Below are 11,224 nucleotides of genomic sequence, written 5' to 3'. Positions count from 1 at the left end.
GGGAGCTCAGGTCTGTGTGGATCATGGGGGCAGGTCAGGTCTGTCGGAATCATGGTTGGAGGGAGGTCAGGTCTGTTAGAATTATGGTGGGATGGAGTATGATGTAAAAATGAAGAAAGATTCATCATGTCTAATTGACCTGGTCTCCCAGTATCTAAACTGGGGTCACTGGAATTTCCAAACCCTATTCAATACATATGAAGCTAATTGCATGTGTTTATAGGAAAGCATGAATGTGTGTTTCTATTCACCAAATGGTAATCAACATGGCAGTTAAAACCCAGCTTTAACCCCTTAAGGACCAAACTTCTGGAATAAAAGGGAATCATGACGTGTCACACATGTCATGTGTCCTTAAGGGGTTAAAGGATCCAGTCAAGAAATAAGAGAAAAAAAAAATGTCTAAACCAAGCTTCTCAGATGAAGAATGACAACAACCGCTTCTAGGCGTAAAACAATAACTGGATTCAAATCGGCTTCCCCAAGATCTGCCATTTTCTGTCAAAGGTGATCTGCCCATAATGAAAATATATATATATATATATTTATATATATATATATATCCCTTAAACCCATCCATACATATATATAGTTATATCCACTACCAAAATAGTGAGGCTCTCAACATCCGGCAAGAGAATACACATTAACAAGAGTCTGAAATTTGAAAAAACGCTCATCGATAAGATTTATGTAAAACAGCCAACTGAACAAGATTTGTCTATTTTTTTTAAAGAAACAATAAAAATAGTGAGTTCTTTGATAACGGAGTTTCTCACTAAGGGCAGTGAAGAAATTGCACTTGTTTCCGTTTAAAATGATGGTGGCAACCGGGGGAAATGTCCCTCTGGCCAGAAACCGGACATTGCCTTCCAAGGTGTTACAGAAATAGAAATTGTAGTTTGTCTTCTTAATGAATAAAGAAAAGGAAACATGCAGTACACTAATATTAAGAAAACTAGGTTTCTTTGTACATCTCCACAAGGTAGAAAGTTTAGTCCTCGGGTTGATGTCTTATCCGATGTGTGCTGCTGGTCCCAAGCCTTCCAATAGTACTGCTTAGAGACAATCACTGAGTCCAGATATCTCATCACTATTTCACTCATCTTCTTCCAGTTCCTGTGGTATAGCAATCACTTCACTTTGTGAGCAATCACCAAAAAAACGGACCAGATTGCTGTATAGATGGAATCGACTCTTCTCAGCTGAGATAATGTGACCTTCGTCTGGATACACCTGGGGGATGATCACAGAAAACATCTTATTTATACATCATTCCCTTTTCAGTATAAGAAATACAAATATTGGATATTATTAGATCAAGTAATAATATCATATTCTATTATTAGATGACGTTATTATACTAGATTCTATAATTATATCCAGCGATTGCCCATTCACAAGAAAGGTAGTAGGGAGGAGTCGTGCAACTATAGGCCAGTAAGCCTTACTTCAGTAGTGGGGAAAGTGATGGAAACCATGTTAAAGGATAGAATTCTTTAACATCTAAAATCACATGGATTTCAAGATCAGAGACAACATGGGTTTACTTCAGGGAGATCATGCCAAACTAATCTTATTGATTTTTTTTGATTGGGTAACTAAAATTATAGATCAGGGTGGTGCAGTAGACATTGCTTACCTAGATTTCAGTAAGGCTTTTGACACTGTTGCACATAGAAGGCTTATCAATAAACTGCAATCTTTGAGTTTGGATTCCAATATTGTTGAATGGGTAAGGCAGTGGCTGAGTGACAGGCAACAGAGGGTTGTAGTCAATGGAGTATATTCAAAGCTTGGGCTTGTCACCAGTGGGGTACCTCAGGGATCTGTACTTGGTCCCATTCGCTTTAATATTTTTATAAAATGTAAAAAACAGATAAAATTTGTATCTTGTAATACCTTTTTTATTGGACTAACATGTGTGCGAGTGTGTGTGTTTGTATGGGTATGCTGGATACAGGCCTTCATGCATATAACCTAAAAGAGTTTAAAGCACATTGTGGGAGTTTAAGCATGCGTGGGATAGGCATAAGGCTATCCTAACTATAAGATAAGGCCAGAGACTAATGAAAGTATTTAGAAAACTGGGCAGACTAGATGGGCCGAATGGTTCTGATCTGCCGTCACATTCTATGTTTATATGCATATCCTGTAACTCCAGGATGTTAACTCATGCATTCTTTATGAGTAATTCTTTTTTTTTTACTCTCCCCTTCTAGCACCATCCTCTGCACGGTTTGCTTGTTTTTTTTCCTCTCTCTCCCCTCACTCTGTGATCTTCACACAAGATATTTACGACCCTCTGCTAGAATGGTGTCTATTTTCTATCAAACCTGTGTCCTAACCTCAACATCTGAGGAAAGGGATTTAGGGGTGATTATTTCTGATGACTTAAAGGTAGGCAGACAATGTAATAGAGCAGCAGGAAATGCTAGCAGAATGCTTGGTTGTATAGGGAGAGGTATTAGCAGTAGAAAGAGGGAAGTGCTCATGCCATTGTACAGAACACTGGTGAGACCTCACTTGGAGTATTGTACGCAGTACTGGAGACCCTATCTTCAGAAGGTTATTGATACCTTAGAGAGAGTTCAGAGAAGGGCTACTAAACTGGTTCATGGATTGCAGGATAAAACTTACCAGGAAAGGTTAAAGGATCTTAACATGTATAGCATGGAGGAAAGACGAGACAGGGGGGATATGATAGAAACATTTAAATACATAAAGGGAATCAACACAGTAAAGGAGGAGACTATATTTAAAAGAAGAAAAACTACCACAACAAGAGGACATAGTCTTAAATTAGAGGGACAAAGGTTTAAAAATAATATCAGGAAGTATTACTTTACTGAGAGGGATTACAGATTCCATTACTAGATCCAGCTATAATACCAGATTTTATCGTTATATCATGTTATTTTAGCAGATACCATTATTAAATCTTGTAATATCAGAATCCAATATTAGATCCAGTGATAATGTTATATCCTATTATCAGATCCTGTAATAGCAGATTGTTTTATTAGATCTGGTGATTATATCAGATTCTATTATAAGAACCAGTAATAAAATCAGATTATAGCATTAGATCCAGTAATTATATAGAATTATTTGATTAAATCCAGTAATATCAGATTTTACTATTAGATCCAGAAATATTAGATTTTATTATTAGGTCCAGTGATTATATATGATTAGATCCAGTAAAATCACATTATATTATTAGATCCAGTGATTACATAAAATTCTATTATTAGATCCATGTGGCGAAAGTGAGAACGCCACTGTTTTTTGGAGGGGCCTGTTTGCCAGCCTCCAGCCCTGTGACTATAGCCCCTGTGGTGAACTTTGGGTTAGAGACTCTAGTTGCGCCTCTTGGACTTCTAACTTGAACAAATTCTAACTTTTGAAGTAGTACTTAGAACTCCCGAACAGTCAAAGTGGCTGCCATTCGACATTCGAACATGTGACGGCGGCCATCTTGCTTAGTCGAACGCATCCAGCGGTGTTTGGTCGTCGAGTGCATGGAACTCAAATCGGACACTCGACAGCACGAATACCGCTAAAACGTTACCTTCCATGGATGTTCAGCTATTCGAAAGGGAGTCAAACGGCATTCGGTAAGAAGATGCCCCAGAACAAGAGACATACACAGACTATATCACGAACGGCTTTGTTCAGTAAATCTAACGTTATTTCGAATTCTCGAAGTAGACCGGCCGCACAGCCTGATTCTCTGGAACGTTTTTTGGCATGAAACCATGAGTGCGGTCGGTCAAAATGGGACTTCCATAGAATTGCTGAACCCCTGAACTGATCTGGGTGATTTTTGGTCACCCAGATCAGGGCTAATGGGGATTTTGTGTGTTTTAAGGTACTTTTGGGGTTTTGTAAAATCTGTTTTTTTTCTGCCGGGAGATAATTGGGTTAATACAGTATCTGACTCAATTATCTCCCAAGCAGAGGGGAGGGATTGTATGTTTGTTATGGGAGTGCCATACATTTAATTACTGTTCTGACTGGTTTGTAAGCTTTGTGTCCCTGTCCCCAACAAGTTCCATGTGGGCGTATCCCTTGCTTGGGGACTTGCATAAAAGGCCAGTGTGGCACCATTAAAATTGAGTTCCTGCTTACCCGCAACATAGAGTCTCATCTCATGTGTGGAGGAAACGGCTGTATCTATCCTGGGGATTGCTATATCACTATACTCCCCTGGGATTATAATCACTAGCTCTTTAAGGAGCTGTTCCTGATACGCTCTATGGAGTAGGAGAGGTTCACCCACTGAAAGCTGGATCCTGGTCTTGGGTCCAGGGTGGGTGGAGGATGGGCGAGTTCCCAGCCAAGCTTTAACGCTGGATGTGGGGACTACAGTGCTGATGGTGTCGGGTGGAGTGCTTGGAGTCCTCGGTGAGCACTAGGAGCATCGACTGACAGAGGCACCCGGTTGGGGTGCCAGGCGGTCTGTCACAATCCAACAATATCAGATCCAGTAATAATACCATATTCTATTATTTGATCCAGTGAGTAATACAGATTCTATTATTAGATTCAGTGATTATATAACATGATATCATTAGATCTGGTGATACTATCCGATTCTATTATTAGATCCGGTGATAATATCTGATTCAATTATTAGATCCAGTGATTATATCAGATTTTATTATTATTCGATCCAGTAATAACATCAGATTATATTATTAGATTCATTGATTAGATAATATTATATTATTAAATAATAGTAGATTATTTTAGATCCAGTGATATCAGATTATATTATTAGATCTAGTGATTAATATTAGACTGGAAACCCTGTGGATTACAGCTAACACAAAAGAAAAGAAAATGGAGGATGCAACGCTAGGTATATAGAAATGGAATGCTGGAATGGTACAAATTCCGTAAATAAATCGTAACTTTTAATAAGTCATAATAAAAGGTCCAACTTGGACCCAACAAAAAAAAGAAAAATAGTACTATTAGAAAATAATAAAACATACATCTTAAACAGGGCCAGATTAAGAGCCCAGTGGGCCTGATGCTGACAATTAGGATGGGGCCTAATTACAGAATCTTATAGACCAAAAACACTAAACAGTCATACCGCCCAAGCGTCATGTATCTAATGGAGATGGTGTTGGAGGGAAACTCAAAGGATGCAGCTATAAGAAAACACATACTCTATGCTAATCTCTCTCTAATTTATGCTTTCATCGTTCAAGTAAATCCATAACCACTAACAGCAGTGTCCAGTGAAGCAGGAAGTCAAAGGGTGGGGTAAAAGGGTGGGCCACTGTCTCGAATCACGTGACCAGACCTGCCAAAAGGGGCGAACATGCCCAAAAAAGGGGGCATGTCTGTCCAAAGAATTGGACGCCCAGTCCCCTAGTCTCAGTGTCCTCATTTCTCCGTGTCCCCATGTCTCAGTGTTTCTCTTGTCACTATGATACTAGGGGACACAGAGACATGTGGACAAAGTGAGACATGTGGTAATAAATTATGTTAACTGCTTATCTGAGGGGAGGGGTTGTACTGTGGGTTGTACTGTTACTTGATTGGTTATTTTATGCCTCCCCCTGGGTGTGTCCTGTATGTGCACAACCGTAATAAAAACCAGGCTGGGTGTGCCAGGACCTCAGATTCTGCTTGACCCTCAATCCGATGTGTCATCTCGTTTTTGGGGGAATTGGATTGTATGCTGACTGCCAGGAGTGTAAGCGGATTATATGCTTTTCCTGTTCGGCTGATTCCAGGGTTCGTGTGTTTCCAGTTCGGGAGTTTCCAAAATTCGTACAGTTTGCAGTTCGGGAGAATGGTGATTGCTGTAGCTGCTGGTCTATGGAAAAGGGGGATATCGCCTAAACTGGGTTTTATCCTCTTGTAAGTGAAACGGTCCGTTACACTATCTCTCCTATTTACACATTGCGAGAGCACGGTTACTATCGCTCCTATTTACACATTGCGAGAGCACGGTTACTATCTCTCCTATTTACACATTGCGAGAGCACGGTTACTATCGCTCCTATTTACACATTGCGAGAGCACGGTTACTATCGCTCCTATTTACACATTCCGAGAGCACGGTTACTATCTCTCCTATTTACACAATGCGAGAGCACAGTTACTATCTTTCCTATTTACACATTGCGAGAGCACGGTTACTATCTCTCCTATTTACACATTGCGAGAGCACGGTTACTATCGCTCCTATTTACACATTGCGAGAGCACGGTTACTATCTCTCCTATTTACACATTCCGAGAGCACAGTTACTATCTTTCCTATTTACACATTGCGAGAGCACGGTTACTATCTCTCCTATTTACACATTGCGAGAGCACGGTTACTATCGCTCCTATTTACACATTGCGAGAGCACGGTTACTATCTCTCCTATTTACACATTCCGAGAGCACAGTTACTATCTTTCCTATTTACACATTGCGAGAGCACGGTTACTATCTCTCCTATTTACACATTGCGAGAGCACGGTTACTATCGCTCCTATTTACACATTGCGAGAGCACGGTTACTATCTCTCCTATTTACACATTCCGAGAGCACGGTTACTATCGCTCCTATTTACACATTGCGAGAGCATGGTTACTATCTCTCCTATTTACACATTACGAGAGCACGGTTACTATCTCTCCTATTTACACATTCCGAGAGCACGGTTACTATCTCTATCTACTAGCCTGGATCTGAGTGCATATTTCTACCAAATAGCGCTCAGATCCAATGTACACAGTTTAATCGCCATGGAGTCAAAGTCTTTCACAAGTCTTTCGGTACACGATTGACTCCATGGGATGGCTATCTGGGTTAAGTCCATGCGTATGTTACAAACTCCCGAACGGACCGGTGTTCGTATGTCTCGACGAAATAGACGGCGGTCGGTAGTTTCCAGCGGTGTTCGGTAGATAAAGTGTCCATTTTTAGTTCCATAGAATCCTCGCCGAATACCGCTGGTCCTTCGCGTGTTCCAAAATGGCCGCCGCCTCGTGGTCGGCATACGAACGACAACCACCCATACGAATAGAATATAGAGGTGTCTTCGGTTAACCACAACGTTCTAATTGGGGCCAAGAGGTTAACCAGCAGCACACTCCTCTCCTGGCCTCTCCTGGCCGTCCGTTCAGTAGTTTCAATCGGTACTTAGAGAAACACATGAACAGGGGCATACGGACAGGCAATTAAATGGAATAGAGGCAAACAGACGAACCAGCAATCTGCAGTCCCTGCAGATGGATCTGCACACTCTATTTACACATTCCGAGAGCACGGTTACTATCTCCGATTTACCTGCATGTTCCTTACCTGCATTGTGTGGTTCACTCCAACCTTGATCAAATGTTTGATTAATTCGGCCGAATGCTGGAAATGGACTTTTGCTGTAGAAAAAAACATATTGTGAGTAAAATGAATTTCAGGCACCAGCGAGAATCACAGCCAGTGGCTTTTGATCGAAATAGAGCTCCGAAAAATGGACAAAGAAGTTTAGGGAATAGACTGGGTTGTATCAAGTTTAATCTTACGCATAAAGATTGTAAAACACTGTCTTCTAATTCATTTTATCTCACCCTTAAATGGAGATATACACTAACCATTTGCAATATATATATACACACACACACATTATATATATATATATATATATATATATATGGGAGAGTGCGCTGGATCTTGTGTGTTGTTTATTGTATAATATGGCCCCCAGCGGCACCCCATTTAAGCATGTTCAGGTGAGTGCAACTACCCCCCCATGTTCCACATATATATATATATATATATATATATATATATATAAACATACATAGGGTTCTCCAGTGAATTTGAAGTGAATTTAAAATGTTAGATGAAAGTAGTCGAACCAGAGGTATAACTGACTTTTTTACTTTAATTTCACTTTGAATTCTCGCTTAGACTGATACTTAAACTCACAAGCCACGTCATTACATCTGTTCAGAGTGACTGGGACGGCAGATGTGGAGCGCTAGTTACAGAAACAGGGAGGACTATCTGGACTCTGTGTCAGTATCGCTGTATTACAGGTATTGGGTCATAGTCCTTGTCACTATCTCTGTATTACAGGTATTGGGTCATACCCCTTATCACTATCGCTGACTCGTAGTGTTGTGTATGTATGGAATCCAGTGTGTGTAGGGGATGTTGTGTGTGTGTGTAGGGGATGCAGAGAGTGTAAAGGATGTAGTGTGTGTATGTAGGGAATCCAGTGTGTGTAGAGGGTGTAGTGTGTGTATGTAGGGAATCCAGTGTGTGTAGGGGATATAATGTGTGTGTATGTGGGGAATCAAGTGTGTGGATTCCCTACATACACACACTATATCCCCTACACACACTACATCCCGTACACACAATGGATTCTCTTCATACAAACACACTTTATCCCCTACACACACTGGATTTCCTACATACACACACACTACATCCCCTACACACACTGTATTCCTTACATACACACACTACACAATTTAGAGTTAAAATATATGGACACATGTTATATTTCAGTGCGTCTGTGACAAACTCCCCTTTTTAGCACAAGCTCCTGGAGGGATTATATGGTTTGTTTACCGAACAACCACATGGACCCAAGACCACCCTGAAGCTTGTTAACACCAATTAACAACTTGGAACGTTTCTCACCGCAGTGTTCTAATTGTTTATCTGGGTGGCCGCAATTCCTATAGACAACCACGAGGTGGCGGCCATCTTGTTCGGATGAACGCAGGCAGCGGTGTTTGGGAATGAATCTCCTGGAACTAAAATCGGCTCAAGAAACTCCCGAACACCGCTGGACTTCCATCATCGCCTGCGTTCGTTTCTATATAAGTTAGAAGGGCACTGTTCGGTGAGATCATTCGTCTGGATGAGGGGAACAAGCTCCAGGGTAAGACTATTGACTCTGTTCGGTAGTTTGTTTGTTTTCATACTACCGAACTAGACCGACCGCAAGCCCTGATTCTCTGGAACTGTTTTGGACATGGGACCATGCCTGCGGTAAGTCAAATAAATGACTTCTAGGAAATTCCTGAACCCCTGAACTGATCTGGGTGATTTTTGGATATGTTGGTCACCCAGATCAGGGCTATATGGGGATTTTATGTGTTTTAAGGTATTTTTGGGGTTTTGTAAAAATGTGTTTTTTTGTTTGGAGATAATTGAGTTTAGTATAGTGCTTGACTCAATTATCTCATAAGTAAAGGGGAAGGTTTATTGTATTGTATGTGGGAGTGTCATGCATTGAAACTCTGTTATTATTGATTTCTAAGTTTGTGTCCCTGTCCCCAACAAGGTCCATGTGGGCGTACCCCTTGCATGGGGATTGTCATATAAGGCCAAGTGTGGCACCATTAAAATGTATTCCAGCTTGTGGGGCTATCATGTGTTTTGGGGTACTTTTGGGACTTTTTAGAAATGTGTGTTTTTTCTGCCTGGAGATAATTGGGTTAATGCAGTATCTGATCCAATTATCTCCAAAGCAGAGGAGAGGGACTGTTGGCCTTAAGTGGGAGTGCCTTACATTGTAAATGCTTTTTTGTTATTGGTTTGGAAGTTTGTGTCCCTGTCCCCAACAAGGTCCATGTGGGCGTACCCCTTGCTTGGAAACTTGCATAAAAGGCCAGTGTGCCTCCATTAAAAGCCTATTCCAGCTTACACTCCAAAACTGTGTGTCGTCCTGTTATTGGAGGGAAAGAAGATTTGCTCCTGTGTTTGCTGTTCCAGCTTGCAAGGGATTCAACGGGGAAAGTCCTTGTAAGGACTAGAGCTCCCAGGACTGAGTGTCGTCCAGTGCCTGGGGGTGTCTTGAGCTAATTCCCCATTCGGCTCCAGGAGGGAGCGGTTCCAGGACCCCAGTCAAGCCACGGCGACTGAGGGCAAGAGTGCTGAGGTTTGTCCCCGGTTCCAGCTAGGAAGTGGTCCTTGGCGGAGGTACCCAGCCAGGGGTACAGGCTGCTCAGTAACATTGTCTTTATATATATTATGCACATGATTGAACTCCATCCTCAGGAGCTAACATGATTTTGGTATCTGTATACTACCTCATGGACTAAGGTGTTTTAATAATAATATAAGTAATAATTGCATAATACAAGTCGCTGTTGGCCTGCCTTCTGGCGCTCTCAGCTAATGCTTCATCACACAGCACAGAGCGGAAGGAATCTGGGAGGCAAGATGTTGCGACCATAACCACTTAAATTAGTGTAAATTGTAATGGTGGTGGAAGTGTTGCTATAAACCCCAGAGATAAGTGGTTACATTGAATATGATGGATGTGTGCCTTTTATAACCCAGCATACAATGTAGCTATATCATCTAGATGTCAGCCATTTCCTGATCTAAAGACAGATATTCTCAGAGATCCAATTGTTTCTTCCTGGTTTCCTCACCATCTGCTGTTCCGTGAATCAGTAGCAAATTCTTCAGTTTAAAGCCGTGAATGTTGTGTAAGACGCTGGAAGCCTGGAGAAAACACAGGATAAGCTTTAAATGTCTCGATCTCCACATTACGACATGTATCTAATTAGACACGGGTTTACCTGATATGTGTTCTCTTCTTTCGATGGCATCCCAAGGTAACGCTCAGAAAATGCAGATGCTGCATTGAGGCAGAGATACAGTTGTTAGATATCTTTCTCAGATATATTGAGTGATACACTATACAGGAATACCCATGATGCCTTTCAGCAGATACCCAACATGCCAACCAGTAACCAGTAGCCAGTAGTAATCCACCATGTCAATCATCACTTACCTACACTTCAACAGCAGTAGCCAACCATACCAAACATCAGATACCCTGTTACTTACAACTCACCAGGAAGAAAACCCACCTTGCCCATCAGGACATACCCATACCTGTAGATTCTGAGTTCTGGATGCGTCATATTGGCAATGACGGCTACGGCCTGTCATACAAACCACCAGAGCTTACAGTCTACTAGTTCTCAAACTGACTATAGCGGACAAACAGATCATACTCACCATACAGCTTCATATCTGTGATCGGTGCAAACAAGGCCCCACATTTAAACAGCCTCTCACTGGCTTTAATAATCATTGAAGCGATGTACCCTCCGTAGCCCTGGGTGGCGACAATTTAATCACATTGTTATTTAATAAAAAAAGGTAAGAAAGTTACCCCTCCCACCCAACCTTACCAAACAAAGCAAAATTACATTTCACCCACTTAGACCCAC

At 41.3% G+C, this 11,224-nt stretch overlaps 1 protein-coding gene across 1 annotated transcript in view; it reads right to left on the bottom strand.

The window, feature by feature from the left end:
• Window positions 1–663: 663 nt before the first annotated feature.
• Window positions 664–11,224, bottom strand: part of DPP10 (dipeptidyl peptidase like 10) — a 349,421-nt gene continuing 338,860 nt past the window's right edge. The window contains exons 22-26 of the mRNA XM_063429143.1: window positions 11,010–11,109; window positions 10,565–10,623; window positions 10,415–10,487; window positions 7,323–7,396; window positions 664–1,236 (exon numbers count right to left, since the gene is read on the bottom strand). Coding sequence (XP_063285213.1) covers window positions 1,099–1,236; window positions 7,323–7,396; window positions 10,415–10,487; window positions 10,565–10,623; window positions 11,010–11,109 — 444 coding nt within the window. The 3' untranslated portion in view covers window positions 664–1,098. The remainder of the gene's footprint in view (window positions 1,237–7,322; window positions 7,397–10,414; window positions 10,488–10,564; window positions 10,624–11,009; window positions 11,110–11,224) is intronic.

The sequence above is a fragment of the Pelobates fuscus genome, chromosome 8, assembly GCF_036172605.1.
Source record: "Pelobates fuscus isolate aPelFus1 chromosome 8, aPelFus1.pri, whole genome shotgun sequence".
NCBI lineage: Eukaryota > Metazoa > Chordata > Amphibia > Anura > Pelobatidae > Pelobates > Pelobates fuscus.
This window is presented reverse-complemented; position numbering and strand designations above follow the sequence as displayed.